Source organism: Scleropages formosus, chromosome 20, assembly GCF_900964775.1.
Source record: "Scleropages formosus chromosome 20, fSclFor1.1, whole genome shotgun sequence".
NCBI lineage: Eukaryota > Metazoa > Chordata > Actinopteri > Osteoglossiformes > Osteoglossidae > Scleropages > Scleropages formosus.
The window spans coordinates 3,931,111-3,948,404 of record NC_041825.1 but is presented as its reverse complement, the minus strand read 5'-3'; the positions used below and the strand labels follow the sequence as shown (position 1 = coordinate 3,948,404).

The window sequence follows — 17,294 nt, the reverse complement described above, 5'->3', positions numbered from 1 at the left end:
AGTATAACCTTGATGCATTGTGCAGGACGGGGCCCAGCCCTGTGAACACCAAGAGGACCATGTGACCATAGGAGTCTACAATATTTGTTTTCCAACAAGAAAGAGTTAAACATGCGAGCAATGTGGCCTGGCACTGATCCAGTTCTCACGTTCCCCTGAGCTGAATGCATCAGCACATGGTGGAAATTAACTACATTACATTTGGGTTTATTCATTTAGTGGACCCTTTCCTTCAAAGCATTTCAACAACAAACACAGAATTGCAGATACGCACACACAATTCTTAAAGTACAATCTGTTTGTCTGATGTGCTCACGTGTTTCCCGATGCTGCTTTTGCACACGTGTGCCCCCTTCCAGATGTGATGGTGTGGTCGAACGAGCGCGTGATGTGCTGGGTGCAGTCGGTGGGCCTCAAAGAGTATGCGGACAACCTGAGGGAGAGCGGGGTCCACGGGGCCCTGCTGGCTCTCGATGACACTTTCGACTACACAGACCTGGCACTGCTGCTGCAGATCCCCAACCAGAACACACAGGTACCCCTGTCGCACAGACACACACACGTGTGCACACACTTAGCTCGTCAACAGAGCATGTTTATTTAGTGTGTTGAATTTATCATTGCATGTTTTGTTTTCTGGCCATTCCTTCGCACTCCTAGGCCAGGCAGCTACTGGAGAAGGAATACAACGCTCTAATTTCAATGGGAACCGAGAGAAGACCAGATGAGGTAAGAAGAATACAATGATGAATTAATACATTTGGAGAAATACATTGTTTTCAAGAAATAATTGCTTGAGGTACATGGTGATGCCCATAAACGCTGATCATCTGAAGAAGAATCATAGGGCCAAGCTTCTTGAATATCTTGTATGGGGTTCATACGGGTGGTTCTCGAGTTACAACATATTTGACTTACACCATCCCGAAGTTGCAACGACAATCCCATTAACACACACACACACACACACACACACACATTTTCAGAACCGCTTGTCCCTTACGGGGTCACGGGGAACCGGAGCCTACCCGGCAACACAGGGCGTAAGGCCGGAGGAGGAAGGGGACACACCCAGGACGGGACGCCAGTCCGTCGCAAGGCACCCCAAGCGGGACTTGAACCCCAGACCCACCGGAGAGCAGGACTGCGGTCCAACCCACTGCGCCACCGCGCCCCCCCCCCATTAACATTATTATATTATTTTTAAGTCTCGAGGTTTGGTTGTAACATCTAACAATGACCGCCGCATTTGCCGTATGAATATTTCGGCTGATTGCTCTGCTGCAGGGCACCGTATTTTTTTTTCATCTGGGCCTCAGTTTCTACTTTGTTATGAAACTTCTGATTGCCGTTCACTTCTGTCACACCTACAAAATTACATGTACTAATTACAGTATGAATAGTATGCACTGCTGTACTGTAGCCCTATAAGTAGATATAATATTGTGCATTAAAAAATATATTACAAATAAGTACTAAGCAGATAAATTATTTGTGTTACATTATTTATTTATTAATTTAGCTGATGCTTTTCTCCAAATTAACATACAGCTTAGAGCATATGGAAGTGCATTTCCAGTAGACAGTGCGATATAGACACGCAAATCTCAAAGTACAGTGAATTTTTCTGGTGTCAGCGTTTAAAGCAGCGTACATTACATGCATAAAGAATCGGTGCACATAGCTGCAGCGTTCAGGTAAACAGTAACAAATTTTTTTGTAGCTCCGAATTTCTGCCGTCGGCGCTATGATGCTGTATTATTATTGTTCTATATTGGTAGTTTTAGCATGAATAATGTGTGACATTAGTGGAAAAAATAGAACAAAGCCAATAAAGTTGACTTTGAGATTGATTATACAGCGTAGAATTCACACGTTTATATAGCCTTATGGTTCATACACCATAAGGGATCTTCGACATAATGAAGAAGTCTACGTATGACCGGGTCATCGGAATGGAGCGCATCATAAAGCAAGGATGACCTGAAGTGTGTATGTTGTGTACAATATGTGTTCGTGGTTAAAGTGTGGCTCAATCTCCTTCCCCCAGGACGGCACAAAGACCTTCACCCGCTCTCCCTCATGGAGGAAAATGTTCCGAGAGAAGGACCTGAGGGGCGTCACCTCTGACTCATCTGAGACACTACCCCCCAACTTCCGTGCCTCGGCTATCTCAACACCCTCAGTGACCCTGAGGAAGGTCCAAAGTGAGGGTGAGGCTCTGTTGGGGGGGGGCTCTCTTCATTCACGGGCCTGTATGTCCTTTTCACCCTGTACGTGCACCTCCCATTGTCTGCGGGCAACAGACCACATAGTGGTTAGAGCTTCTGTCTTGCATTTGAAGGACATAGGCTTGTATCCTACATCGTACTGTATCTTTTCTGCTCCTGTACTTACCCTAAAAATTGCTGTAGTAAAATTTCCCAGTTGTATAAATGGGTAAATCATTGTGTCAAGTGACTGGAATTCTGAACTTTATTCTGAAGACCAGATGCTTGCGACTCTTTCTAGAGGTCAAGTCCTCAAGTATTCACTGAGAATCAGCATCCAGAAGTTCTGTAGATCCCAGAGCTCAGCATTTTATTTCTCAACGCATCATTGTAAATTATTCATAAATTATAGAGGGTTTAGCTTACACCTTAATTTGGTATCTCATTCTTACGGTGTTCAGTTGGCATGCTGAATCTTCTCACCCTTCATCTTCTCTTTCTCTTCATCTTCTCAGTCAGTTCTGGGTCCAGAGGAGAGTCGGGATCAGTGAGGACTTACTCCTGCTGAGGGATTCTTTGTAGGTAAGGAGGTTGCATTGCTGCAGTCATGTGTCTGCTGTTTTTATCCTTTGTATGCCTCTATATATGCCACAGAATTATGGAATTGAAGTATGACTGACTTACAGTAGATCCTTAATAGCTCCAGAAACATATAGCAGCGTTAATAATTTTGTCGGGGCCTACGCCTGCATTGGAAGCACTGAAAATGGGCAGTTTCTGCTGTCTTTGATAGGAATACAGGAAGTCCCGTTCCAACGACTGTCTTAAATCAGCTTCAGTAATTAATAGAAAATCCCCTTATACTGTATTATAGGAACCATAAAGATATATAACAGTTAACACGTGAATGCTACCTTATGTTTTTTTTGCTAATTCCACACATTATGCATGTTAAATAAAAGCTGATGTAGAATAATTACGGTGCGATACAGTATAGTATTTTCGTGCGGCAGCATTATTTTCAATAGCTAGTTTCGATGAAAAGTAACGTGAAGGGAATTAGGAAGGGAAATCCAAACAATAAGATCCGAACGATAAGAAACGCGGTGTCTTGGGGCAGAGCGGCCAGCCGACGGCATCTTACAGCAGATGGAGCGCTCGTCCTCTGACGCTGTGACCAAACGTAAACAATATAATGAGGTTAATGGGATCGTGTGTCATCGTAAGTCCAGGTGGTCTTTAAGTCACATGTGTTGTAACTTGAGGACCACCGGTAACGTCGTGCTGTGTTTTACAGGGCTCGGTGGACTTTGGCTCAACTCAACTGAAGATAAAAACACAGAAAAACATCTATATATAGACAATTCTGCAATAACAGAAAGACAGAAGAATGCAAGAGAACTCTTGGATGAGGTGCGATGACAAGTAAATGTGTTTGCGATGCAGCGATGGGGAGTCCGCGGAACGGGGAAGGATTCCGGCGTTTCTCTTTGTTTCATCCGCAGCTGTGCTCTGAAGCTCTGCTGAGTGGCACTTTTAGAAACCGACGCCAGATGTTGGCCATCGGGCCTCCGTCTGCACTCGCTTGTCCGCGGAGGGAGGCCCGCGAGCGTGCTCGTTTTCCCTCACGAGAGCGCTGTAGGATGGTGACGCGGTTCCCGGAGGACAGCGGGAGGAAAGCGCGTTCCTTAGGTGGCCACGATTTTGCTCAATTTCTTCACTCAAGCTTAAGGCAGGACCGGCGGGTGCCCGCGCCGCCGAGGCATCGGGGAGGCCGTGGAAGAAAACGGCACTGTTTGTGTGTTACAACAGGGACGGTACGGTGTTCCAGTGAGTGTGTATGCAAGTGTACTGTTGTGTGCTTCTGTTTTCAAGGTTAGTTTATCCTGTTCTCCTACAGCCTGCGCAAAGCGCACATGTAGCGTGTCCGTCGAAGCAGCCGAAAGAAGGCGAGAGAAAATTTGCAGAACCCCTGGTCCGAGGGCAAGGAACGTCAGTAGGTTTACGGATGCTGAAGGAGTGGATTTATTAATGCAAGCCATAACAAAATCAAAAAGATGGACAGTGAGCGGACAGAAGGAAGAGGGACGGAAGGAGAATCGCCGAAGAAACTAAAAGAGTTGGGAGTAGAGGGAACAGGATAACGAAACGAACTTCTGTGTTAAAATGCATGACAAAACAAACAAACAATGAATTCAATTTTAATAAGAGAAGAAAATAAAAATCGATAAAATTAATTATTAAATGAGGTTAAAGCTAGGGTAAGCAATTTGTAAAATGTGCGTATTTTATTTTTTATTTTTATGATGACCTACTTATCTGTATGTATTTATGTATTGAACAACTGTATGTAAAATGTTAATTTATTAACTTCATTTTGACTGATTGTAAGTTTAGTTTAAAAGAGAAAAAAATCATTTGACAAACGGAGAGTCGAAATATGCTACTTGTATGTGTAAATTTTGAGAACATACCGTGTCATGATTTAAAGACAATATTAATTAAAAAAAAAAAAGAAAAAGATCAGTGATAACTGAACATTACCAGAAAATGTTATGAAAATTTAAATGATATTGATGATAAAAAAATGATAATAAAAAAGAAAAATTGTACATTGTTACGGAATCCTCGTGGACTGTTGGTCGATTTATGATTTTTGAAACCCTTGATTACTTCTCGAGGGATGGAGGGGTGCTCTGAACGGGACAGTAAGACTGACGTTTTAGCATGAGCTTGTTTTGCACACTAAATATTTTATATATTGTTTGTGACAGTTTAGAAGCCCTCGCGACAAAGTCTTGTCAGTGTGTTCATCCATTAGCGGAAGTGCTACATCACTGCCACAGTGGAACGTTGGGGCATGTAGATTGGTGGTGCAGCACATGGCGCTGGTGCCACGCATCTCGGCACGGATAAAGGCGTCAGCTGAAAACGAGTTTATATTCATTGTACGTCATTTTGCGTTAAAGGGTCCTGCGCAGGGAAACAAAAAGATATTTGCTCCCATTCCAAAGAAAAAAACGGACTCAAAACATTTTTTTTTTTTATCACAGCACTGTAAGCAAATATATGCAAATGTAAACTGGAATTGGCATTAAAAAAATATGAACTCCAGCTGTTGAAAAGCTGGGGTATAAATTCAATTTCCTGGTAGAACTGACAATTTTACACGTCTGCACAGCTAGATCTTTCACCGAAGCTCTTTTACCTTGGGATAGTGTACCCTAACTATCGGAGTGCCCTGTGCTTCAGAGATAAGCCTTGAACCACTGCAACCCTGACTTGGACAAGTGGTTAACGATGTGTTTTACCATGTTTTAGGGTAAAATTGTAAGTCCCTTTCTGAACCATAATTTAGCAAGCACCAGACCACATGAGCAGCCCGTTACTCACCGGGCCCCTATAATGAAGCATTTTCTCTCATATAATTCTGCAGTTTGGAACACACTAAATAGGCGTGATAAGTCTAGCTTTTCTGATATACATTTACGATGGAAAGAAATTCTTAGTAGATAATTGTGGCAAGTTTGTTCGTAAGGTTTTTCCATCGCACTGTGATCAGAATGTGTATGTAACTACGGCAAAAGACTGAAAAAGTGGATAATTGAGGACAGATGCATACGCCCATGTGTGCAATACATAAGAGTATGAAATCAAACTGCGTTTTACACACAGTAAATCACTGTACAGTTGGGGAAAGCCCGTCAACCCAGCGTGAGGCAATGTGTCACTGAATGAGGGTCAGTGTTATTCTGGCTACGATCCTGCAAATGCACAAATCATTTACTGACAAACGAGCAGTACTCCGTAACGTTCAAGTTTGTCATATCTGTCGCCCTTTATTTCAATACATATTTGGGATTCTGCTCCGTCACAGAAATATGTACACAATGAGTCATCTACATGTAAATAAACATTAAAGTATACATACACACATGAAACACACAGGTCCAGAGCGACCAAACTATATGTCTGCACTGCAATTTTTAAAAGTTTAGTGCATTTTCAAACTGTACTGCACGGCACAGTGTAAAATTGCCAATTCAGTAGTACAAAGTGGAGATATCACTCAGACAGGGACAGAATTTGGGGGGAAAAAAAAAACATGTGTCCAGGCATCTCCCTGTTTATGCATACGTACATCTCTATTTATACATGTTTGTAGTTTACATACTATAGGCTATAATACATATATACTGCATATATTAATATATATTAATATCAAAACAGGTTCAAAAGCAAGTTACAGGAAACATGGTACTAACAAATTAACCAGAAGATGAAACAATTATTTATAAAACCATATTTTTAACAAATAGAACACCTACAGCTATATGCCGCTCAGTTGCTTAAGATGAGGTTTTACGTTACGTGGGACCGATAAGTAGGGGACGCGAGACGGACGGATGGAAGGAAGTGGAGTAGGGCAGATCCGCTCGTGCCGAAAGGCTTGGGGAGGTAGAGCGGCGGGAAGGGGGAGTGCGAAAGGCAAAGATGAGGGGGACGACTGGGGGGAAGCATAAAGAAGTGTGAGGGAGAAACCTGAGAGTGTGTGTAAGCGCAGACAAAATGTGTATCTTGCTATCTGTAGTCGATGATGGGAAACAGTTCTTATCACCGCAGACTAAACCTTACACAGTAATTTGTCCTCCTGTCCCAGTGATCCACAGGAAGGGAGTTGTTAGCGCTGTCTTGGGTGCCAGCCAGCCCTAACGCACCTCCGAATTTCTACCCTCACGACTAATCCCTGACCTTTATGGGCCTGGTTTTTAATAGCGCCTTCTTGAGCTTCAACTTCCCGTCTTAACTAAATGACCACTTTCTTTCTTCCCTTATTGTGGACATCAAAGAAAAACTGTAAGACTGCATCTGTTGCACGATGTACTTCACAGTAATTTTTTTTTTTCTGGAAATGCACTCAGGTTGCCAATGCTACAGCTCTCAAGGACAACGGGTTGGAATGGAAACGGCCGCACGTGCAGCTCTCCCGGGATTCGGTCTGGCACCCGAGCTTGAGAGTCGCGCTCGGAATTCGAGCGAGGCCACGACTGGCGCTTTGGGAAAAACGCGCCGTGAGGCTCCACCAAATCCATCCGGCTCCGCTGTTAGAAAGCAGCGAGAGCGTCGTCCAAAATTTCTTTCCCTTCGAAGCATACTGGCCGCAGATGTAGCGCTCGAGCGCCGCCTTTTCCCGCGCCTCCAGGAATGTGTCCTGTGCTCCCGCTCTCATTCCCTCTCTCCTACTAGTTTCTGGTCACCCTGGAAAGCAGCACACAAACACAGGAAGAGTTGATCCTGATCCACCTCCAGCCGACCCTCTTGTTGACGTCAATGGTCAGAGCCCTGACGAAGGACTGCTTGACCTTGCATTCGCTGACCCACTGTCGCTTGTCCACCCCGATGCAGCTTCCTCCAGAAACGCCGGAACGCTTTGCCGCTCCGCCGGCTGCCCCGGTGCCGGACGCTCTCCCTGCCCTCGCCGTGTCTACGGACTCGGCCGGCTTACAGCGCGTCTCGTAGAAGTACTGCTGCAGGGGTCCCGTGAGGGTCTGGATCACAGGCAGCACGGTGACGTTCTTCCCGTAAGAATCGATAGCCGTCTTCTTGTCCGTGACCCAACTGCTCTCCACTTCGCACATGGGCATCTCCCTGCTCCTAGGCGCCGCTATGCGCGAGCGTCTCAGTCTCGCCTTTCCCGGGGAGGCCTCCTCTGGGTGCGCGTCTGGGTCCGCGCTCGCGTGGGACGGGGACATGGTGGGGTCAGCATCGGGGTAGTTCCCCCACCGGTCGTAAGCGTGCTCCTGCTCCACGTCATCAGACAGCAGTTCTGCCTCTAGCATGAGCAACGCCGGTGGGAGGCTTGGAGGAGAGGGAGAGGAGGAGAACAGTACCCTGGGGTGCGTGTCCAAGAACATGAGATCTTCCTCACCCACCAACTTCCCTCCCTCTATGATCCCTTCCACCTCCTCAAGGATGCTCTGTGTCCCAGGCATCTTTTCAGCATCTCCATACAGCTCCAAGGAGGCGCTGGCATCCGGTAAAGTCCGGGTGCTTTCACGAGTGCTGAAGTCTCCCGGAGGAGAAATGTCTGTCGTTTTACTGTGCTTTGCAACACTTGTGTTCGTGAAATGACCACGCTGCTGGACGTCATGTTGAGATTTGTAATCCTCCGGTACACTGCCACTCAGGGAGAGGCGGTCTTCTTGCACCCCCTTCCCCTTGTAGTTCTCACTGCTACCAGCTCCTGCTCGCCCCCCTCTAACGTCAGCATGCTGAGGGCTTGTGTCTTTCACCGTGTCATTCCCTTGGAGATTTTCCTGTCGCTCGCTGACCTCGAGTGAACTCCCCTGTGTCTTTTCGCCGTGGGATCTATACATGACCTGGTTCGAAAAGGAGGACACGTTGTGCTCCGTGTCATTTGGACCGTGCTGTAAATGTACATCTGGAAGTTCACCATCTGAACCGTGTTTTAATGTGCTCCCACTAGCCGTCGCACTGTAGTCCTTTCGTGGGACATCGTTTAATCGCTCAAACTTGCCGAGGCTCTGATTAGTGTGAGAACTGTAATCCTCGGATTCCTTACTTCTGGAAATGTGGTTTTGGTTTCTGCTGTCGGGACTTGCACTCATGCTCGAGTTTAGGTGGCCGTAATTGTAGCTGCTGTTGCTCCTGTGGTTATCGGAGCTGCTGGCACGCTGCGCCACTGCGATAATGAGCCTTGGAGACGGACTGCGAGGGGAGGGGAGGGCCGAGGCGAGCACCATGGCAACCAGGGGAAGCCAGTGCATCACTCCCAAGACGTATCAACTGAAAGATAAAGAGATGGATAGAGAATTGATATGAGTGAAAGAAGGGCATAATATAACGTCGAAATAAGTCTTTAGCCCGGTAATGGTTAACGTGGGAACACTCGTTTTGATCATGGTTGCATTTTTTATCGCCAATACCAATATTTCATATGCATTTCTACCACTAGGCGGCAAGACACTACATTCAATCCTGCACTTTCCATTAAAAAACTATAAGGCCACTCCATTCCATCACTCCTCATTAACCTCACTGCTAAAACTTCTCCAGATGCTCCCACGGCCAGAATGTCGTTTTCAATTAATCTGTGTGAGTGAATTAACAGTTTGCCTTATTTCTGGCTGCTGCAGAAGTACAAATATCAATACCTTCAACCCCCTGCATTCCCAGGCCCTGGTGCCCTGTTTATCCTTTTAATATTTTTGTGAAAGAGATAATGAGGAAGGGAAAAATCGAGAATGACGGTGAAAAGGTTGGTATGCAAAGCATGTGCGTGATTTGGGTTGAGACTGGAGATTCCCTAAGGGTGTCAGAGTCAGGGATGCCACACAGCTAAAATGCTCCACACAAGCCTCAAGATGCAGGTTTAGACTGGAGATTCCCTAAGGGTGTCCCAAATGATGCCACACACTAACACACTGCGTACAAAGAGCAACTGCCACGCCCTGAGACACTCTGCAGGAAACTGGACCGGCAGAGAGTTTGGCCACGGGCCTGACATACAGTCATTATTCAGTAGCATCTGACACATATCTTCTGCAGTAACTGTGTTCTTCCGCACGCTGAAAATGCACCATTCAATCGCACAATTTCCTGCCGCACCACTGTACTCACGCAGGTATGAATAGAAATAAATTCCAGAAACAGGTAAAACATGTTACGCGGCAGAACGCATGTCCGAAATCCCACTCCGCACAATGGACCGGCGCAACGCTTTTGTGTTGCGCGCCCGACAGGAACTGAGGGAGGTCCCGGAAGACCTCTTCTTGAAAGTGAGCCCTGAGAAGTCTGTTCTGACAAAACATTAGTGCAACATTAGAGATAAACATGTTACTGCGCTACGCAGGCTGCCTGAAATGATTAACGACCGCGGCGCGGCTACACGGAACGCCTTTTGCGAAAAGTGGAACGGTTAACTGAAACTTGGCTCCAGTGCGGTCCGGCGAAGCACATCGGTTTATACAGATGTCCCTTAAGCATCACCCATGTCCGTGGTATAGCGAGCGTACACCAGTATTTTTCCGCTGTGGGAAATATCTCAATGTAGGGCAATTTAAGAGAATGGTCTACAGCAGGGGTGTCCAGCTAGCTGGCCGCAAGAACGTCTATAGAAGGCCGAGTACAGCAGAGTTCCCATGACACAATGTAACAAGATTTTTCAAAGTCCTTAGTTATGTCAATTTCTTTGCATTATGATTAAAGTTTATTGAGTACAAAAACAGTATTAGTTCTTCTAGAGCGTCAGTTTTAGCCACAGAATCTTGCGGCCGTTGGAAGATTCTAGAAGGCACTGGAAAATTCTATAAAATACCTGAACTTTCCAGAAAGCATCAGATCCTAAAACGTACTGGAATATTCGGTACTTGGAATCACCAAAATTTGCTAATTTGACGAATGTGGAATATTTTTCTAAAAACTGATATATGGTAGAAACTAACACCAAAAGTATGATTCATCTAGCAAAACTGGAAAATGCAAAAAAAAAAAAAATCAACATAATAAAATTTTAAGCATGTCCAGCCTTCTGCGTTGTCCACCTACAGGTGTTTTTTGTCCTTTTTTTTATGCTAGACATTTTGCAAAATGCCTTCAGTTGACGACCCATCCAGTTTAGAACCTCATGCAGCATCAAGTGGCGATGTTCACCCGTCTCTAAACATCTCACTCCACAGGGACTTGTCTCCTGAGTTTTATTTATTTATTTTTTTTAACTCTTGTTAGTCTTGTGCTGAACTGTGACAGTATAACTGTCGTTATTTTGCACTACTTTGGTTTTTATCCTTAAAACACTGAAACAATGATTACTATGTAGTGTTGAAAATTGGTAAATTAAGGTTTTTCTAGATTTTTATTCAAATACAGCTCATACTACATATGTCTCTGTATTACCCAGATTGTTCTGACATCCGGACCGCCGTCGTTACCCTTTAGCCCAAATAATCGAGACAACTGTACATATTATTACTACCATAAATACTACAAATTTTATCACATGATAATGCTGTGACAATTGCACACATATGAACACACTTCATGCCCAAAATAAACCAAAGTACTTGGGTGGTGCAAGAGGACGTAGGTTCGATCCCCACTCAGTCTGCGTGGAGTTTGCATCCTCTCCCTGTATCTGTGAGGGTTTCCTCCCACAGTTCAAAGACATGTTGTTCAGGTGGATCAGTGAGTCTAAACTTACCCATAGTGTGTGAGTGACAGAGAGAGAGTGTGTGTGTGTTCCACTGATGTATGGTTGAGTGACCCAGTGCAAGTAGTGTATCTAGCAGTGTAAGTCACCTTGGGTGAATAAGGTGTGAGCTGATAACACTACATTCATTGTTCATTGGAAGTCGATTTGAAGAAATGCATCTGCTAAATGAAGTAATGCAAAGTAAATCATGATTTTCCATTTTAGGCATGTAAGGTTCAGTATGTCACTTACTACGGTCTTAACACGTGCCGCCCTCAAATGAGTTCACAACACTGACTGGCAGAAAAAGTGTGTGTGTCGCTGCTCTGAATTGACCTCTAAAGGCACAGCGTTGGAGGAAAACAAGCTCCGTAGTCCCACTTTCTTCGGCTATTCTCTCCCTCGAGCCGTGTGTTCGTCTTTCACTTCGCAATCCCACCAAAAATGCAGCCCCTCGTCAGCCTTTGACCCCTCACCCCTGCCTACGGACGCACGTCCATCATCCTCGTTCTCAAGAGCAGAGGGGGCACCTAAGTGGACCTTTTTCACATGTTATATGCAATTTGTGAACCACTGGAAGGATGACACAGGGGGGAGCGGGTCATGTAGAAGGCCACTGACTTCCCATTAATAAGTGGTGCAAAAACATTTTTGGATTGTGTGTGTGTGTGTGTAAAACAGAGCACTGTTAAAGAGCACAAAGTTCCGGGGTTTTTAGAGAATGCCACATGTACAGATAACTGTATTCATTGTCCCTGTTACACACAGCTCCACTTTCATGCTTCACTGTATGCAGTGACATGACACAACTACTCGAACCTTGTTTATATCCCGATTCCACCAGAAAATAAGCCATACATTTTTCTATTTAGTTGACACTTTTCACATAAGCATCTTACAAAGTTGTGCTATTTACAGTAATTTACCCATTTATACTGCAGCATAATTTTTACGGTATCAACTCAGGGTAAGTACCTTGCTCTAGGGTACTACAGGAGGAGGTGAGATTCCAACCTTGGTCCTATCAGTGGAAGGCAGCAGCTCTAGACACTGTACTACCTGCTGCCCCCATAAGCATAAGACGTAGGAATGGTATAAAGAGTTAATTACATATTCAGGCTTGATATTTTTGGACAAGTGTTGCATTTTTTTTTTTACCATGTGCCACTAAGGAAGCTTTTTTATTTTCATTTATTTTTGCCACCATAAACGGAAGCTTAGCGAGTCCTAATTAATTGCATGTGTCTGTGCGGTAACTTGTCTAACTTTGACAAAGTACTTTAAATCATTTCCTTTTGTTCCAAGAAACAATTGCATGTCTAGAAAGAAAAAAAATAAATAAACTATTCTAATTAGGTTACTGGCAAAGACTTTATCCGCAATTACAAGTGATTGTTATGGACAAAACTTGCTGAGCAAATACATAGAGGCTGGGAGAATTAGCAGGTTTCCCTCCAAATTGAACAAATTCCCTCCAAAGTGAACAGTTTCTGCAATAAAAGGTGATGCGCAGAACTGATCTTCAGATGAAGAAGTAAAGCTGAGAATCACTGGATGAGCTTAAATTCATCACGACTGACTGAGTCCTCCATGGGTCCGAAAAAAGGTTTCCGATCACAATTTAGAGATGATAATCCACTAAAACACGGGGAATGGCAATAATTATAATACCTTGGTGGGTGGGCCAAGGAGTGACTTCTCCCATACACACATTATTTATTATTGCTTTCATATTGTGAACATTATGCACACATTCTCTCCCCAGACTTATTTACGAGTTATTTCTGGCCGTATTTCACCCTGCACCTATTCATTAAAAACCTTAATGTAAATAATCCACTGTACATCAGCAAACAACCCGCCCTTCACTTGCCACAGCCCTGGAAACCAAAACAGTCAGATTTTAAAAAGCGAATAGGTACGATGACTTAGTTCTCAAAAAAGCAAATATTTACATTGAGACACCTGCTTTAAATTAGTGATTAAGTGCCAGTTCTGTGCACCTTGTTCGAATCACTGCTTTCTGAAATAAAAATAAAGGGTTATCTGCATCCGCTGGTTGAGAACAAGATTATTAAGTCCATTTGTGTCATTGCTGAGAGGTTCATAACAAATGAAAACCAGTCTACATTTGTGGCAGGACAAACATTAAAGTAAGAGCATGTTTGCTTTAAAATGACAAATGAGCTTACAGTGAAATTACATCATATTTACTGCACTCAGTGCTCAGGATTTAACACTTCAAATGACAGGTACCGGGAAAACATTTTTTTTTTTTTAAATCAGGATCCTGCGGGGACAGATGGATGGTGTTGTGCTCTGAATGGAGCTGTTCTATGGCAACCTTAACAACAAGGTGGGGAGGAAAAGAAAAATAAATATTGAGGGTAAAGCAGAGTACCGTGCAGCTCGCAGCGAGCGTGTGTTTGCCTGCACAGGACTAGGCAGCGCGGGGCTCTCTGTAAACACTCCGTCTTCCTGGAGACCCTCATCTCTTCACGCTCCACTCCCACCTTGTCCACGACACGGCCGTCACACACCTTATCGCGCGCGCCGACAAGAGAGGAAAACACACACCATGCTGTGCCTCTCAAGGTGTGCTTCCATCACTTTTTCCGCTGCCACCCTTCGATTTTTACTTAAACTCACACATGGGTTTTCAGGCAGCTATATCTACAAGCTATATCACTATAGCTACAGTGTGTATCACTATAACTACAATCCCTGGGCTCACAGTCAATGTCCCATTCAGAGGAATTTTATTTCTAAGAAAATCACTGCAATTTATTCTCTCTGTGCTCATTGGAATATCACATTTAGTCTTATTATGTTGTTATATTCAGTGACAAATTGCAAACACACACACACACACACACACACACTGTCTGAACTGCTTGTCCCATATGGGGTCGCAGGGAGCTGGAGCCTAACCCAGCAACACAGGGCGTAAGGCTGGAGGGGGAGCGGAAACACCCAGGACGGGACGCCAGTCCATCACAAGGCACCCCACGCAGGACTCAAACCCCAGGCCCGCTAGAGAGCAGGACTCGGTCCAACCCGCTGCACCACCGCACCCCCCAAATTGCAAAGTTTTAACACATTTTATTTATTTGGCTAGCTAACAGCTTTCTCCAAAGCACCATTAAAATGTTTAAAAAGATTTGCCCATTTATACAGGTGGTGAATGTTTATTGGAACAGTTTTACAGCAAGTACCTCGCTCAAGGGTACTAAAGCAGATGAGATTCGGAACTTGTCTTGTGTCCTTCAAGTAAAGGGAGAGGCCCACTAAACTTCCTGCTGCCCCTAAGTGTTTATTCAAACATCTCTTGTCAACTTGAAGGTTGACGGACAAAACTGTTGATCGAGTAGCAGTCAAAGACACTCGTTACACTAATATTAATTATCAGCGATTGATGAAAGACGTTAAGTGTTCAATAAGTTCGGTACAGATTTACTTTCTCTCACGTTGAAGTACTGTTTTTTTTTGTTTATTTTTATTTTATATTTCCAGTCATTCTCTGCCGCACATGATGTGGAGCGCGGATTGAGGAGCGCGCGCGGAACGGCGACGGCGGCGCGAGACACTTCGCGCGCACCGAACACTTCTCAGATGTCACCGCCGAGCACATATTCCACGAGAAAAAAAGTCGTAAGTAACGCTTTTCCTAACGTTGGCAACGCAAAAGCAAAAGTATAAGGGAAGTAGCGTCGCGGCAGAGCTGGGCGAGGGAGCGCGCTTACCGTTTAGGTGAGATTCGGACAGCTTGTCCTCGCGGCGACCATCTCATTGATCCGGGGGGAGGCTGCTGCGAACACACGGAAAATAGGCACGAGCCCTCCTCAGCGCCTCCACACACCTACGCGCTCGCGGGTCCCCGCGAGTCCGGCGCGTCGTCCATGCGCGCCACCACGTCCAGCTTCGAGCCCTGTCGGGAAGCCCGCTATCAGTGAGGAGGAACAAACCGGGCAGAAACACGCGCGAACGGCGCGTGAAGTGCCGTGCTGCTGCTGGTCCACAAACTAAACTTCAGCAAACAAACGAAAAAGAGGGAAACGGGGCAGCAAACGGCGCTCACTTACGGAATAAAGTGAGAAGAAAGGCGAAGCCCGGCAGCCTCTCGGTGTGTCTACGGGCACGGGGTGAAGTCAGTGTGTCTGAGTGAGAGAGAGAGTGTGTGTGTGTGGCCGCTTCGCTTTCTCCTCGCGCGCGCACACACACTGCTCCCTCAGCACGGCTCGAGGGGAGGACTTAAAAAAAATGTTCAGCGGACAGGCTGCAGGGTGGCACGAGCCGCCGGGCGGACGACGAGCGCGTCCGCGGCCACGCAGAGCGCTTCCTCGCGGGTCCTCGGCGGAAACATCTCCGCGGGAGGCGAAGCGCCGCCGAAATAAGTCGACGAGACGCTAAAGAGAAGTTTAGCGCGGCTTTCGGGGGCCGACGGGCTCCGTTTTTCCACTTTCACTTGACGAAATCGGCCATCTAAGTAAATATGGACCTGTTCTGCTGTGTGCAGCGCGCGACGCCGACGGGCTCGCGGGGCGGGCGTCGCGAGTGGGCGCAAAAAGGAAAAAAAAAAAAAAGACCTTTCTTCCAAAAAATAAGAAAAGAAATTCGAGCATTAAGTCACATTTCGCCTCACTTTTTTTCTCCTTTCTTCCCAGCACTGCAGGTAATATTGGTGTCGTCGGTGAGGTAAACCGTGTCTTACTCCTGGGCGGGACTGTGGGCTTTGCGTGGCGATACACGAATTCAGCGAGCTGAAAACACCTCAGGAATCACCCAGAACGTGCCGGCGAGAGACAGAACCGCAGCTGTATAAAAAAAAAGAGCCATATAAGCACCTCCGAACAGGATATAAACTCATAACGGGCTGGGAAAGTTGAAAAGAAACAGTGCAGGCAAAGTCAAGGCGCCTCCGATGTCACGGCTCGTGTTGATGGCCGAATCAGCTGGAGCCCCGAATAGAGCTTTTCCTCACAAGAGCTTAAAAGGATGAAAGAGTTATGAATAATAACATGGACAAAGAGGGGAAAGTGTACAGTTACAGCAACTCTCCGTGAAAGACATGGGGAAGGATGAAAGGACAGCTCCTAATCCAGGCCTGGCCCCTACCGTACACCGGTAAAACCAGTGTATTACTGCACTGTACAGCACTGTCAGTAACTCTCGGCAGTGTAATAAACACGGGCCGGAAAGTGTAAATTGCAGGGATCGCAGCAGGCCCCGCTGAAAATGAGCGACATCTTTGAAAAAAAAACATCATCTCTTTAGTGTTCCTTCTTCTGCATGAACATATTCGTACTCCAGAACACGGTATTCTTCGTGGAGCCTTTTCTCCACCCCGTACCTCCTCATGGCACTCGGTGTGTGTCAGTCAAACAGTCTGTCCCATCCCTCCACTGTCTTCCTCGCCTTGTCTCAACTTGTCCCACACATACTTACATTTCAGCCCAAAGGTGAGACGCTGAAAAAGAGCAGGAGAGTTTTGAAGGAGGCACGGAGTGTGAAAATATGGAGGGATATGCCGCGCAAGCATATGTGGTGCGATATCCTTAAAAAATTAGTATGCTGGAATTAAAAGACTGTTGGGGGAGCAAAAATATTATCTGTAGAATATTGCTGGCTGGTTTGAACATTGGAGGACAGGTCCTCCAGCCTTTTGTGGCGCTTATGTTTGTTATGTTATTTAGTCCCCATTTATCTTACCTCCTCGTTGCTCTCCATTGGTTTTCCGCATCAAATTCAACGCTCTGGTTACAGCCTACAAGACTATCAATGGATCTGCTCCTCGATAACTACAGGAGCAGATCACTCGCTACGTCCCAACCACACTGTTGAGCTCCTCATCCTCTGTCCGCTTGGTGGTCCCA

At 45.6% G+C, this 17,294-nt stretch overlaps 2 protein-coding genes across 6 annotated transcripts in view; one reads left to right on the top strand and one right to left on the bottom strand.

Annotated features, from left to right (window-relative positions):
* LOC108923928 (liprin-alpha-3-like) overlaps nucleotides 1–4,543 on the top strand; it is a 36,658-nt gene extending 32,115 nt beyond the window's left edge. For all 5 annotated transcript variants that reach the window (XM_029246610.1, XM_029246612.1, XM_029246611.1 and 2 more), the window contains 5 exons: nucleotides 360–535; nucleotides 661–729; nucleotides 2,051–2,213; nucleotides 2,726–2,792; nucleotides 3,508–4,543. In XM_029246610.1, coding sequence (XP_029102443.1) covers nucleotides 360–535; nucleotides 661–729; nucleotides 2,051–2,213; nucleotides 2,726–2,778 — 461 coding nt within the window. In that variant the 3' untranslated portion in view covers nucleotides 2,779–2,792; nucleotides 3,508–4,543. The remainder of the gene's footprint in view (nucleotides 1–359; nucleotides 536–660; nucleotides 730–2,050; nucleotides 2,214–2,725; nucleotides 2,793–3,507) is intronic.
* Nucleotides 4,544–6,552: 2,009 nt separating this feature from the next.
* Nucleotides 6,553–16,525, bottom strand: ntf4 (neurotrophin 4). The gene is made up of 3 exons (XM_018734943.2): nucleotides 15,504–16,525; nucleotides 15,165–15,349; nucleotides 6,553–9,017 (listed from the first exon to the last, which is right to left on the bottom strand). The coding sequence occupies exon 3, from the start codon at nucleotides 8,996–8,998 to the stop codon at nucleotides 7,454–7,456; it is 1,545 nt and encodes a 514-aa protein (XP_018590459.1). The 5' UTR covers nucleotides 8,999–9,017; nucleotides 15,165–15,349; nucleotides 15,504–16,525; the 3' UTR covers nucleotides 6,553–7,453.
* Nucleotides 16,526–17,294: the final 769 nt, after the last annotated feature.

Coding starts and splice junctions, on each gene's coding strand:
- ntf4 (XM_018734943.2), bottom strand. CDS start 8,998: ATGCACTGGCTTCCCCTGGTTGCCATGGTGCTCGCCTCGGCCCTCCCC.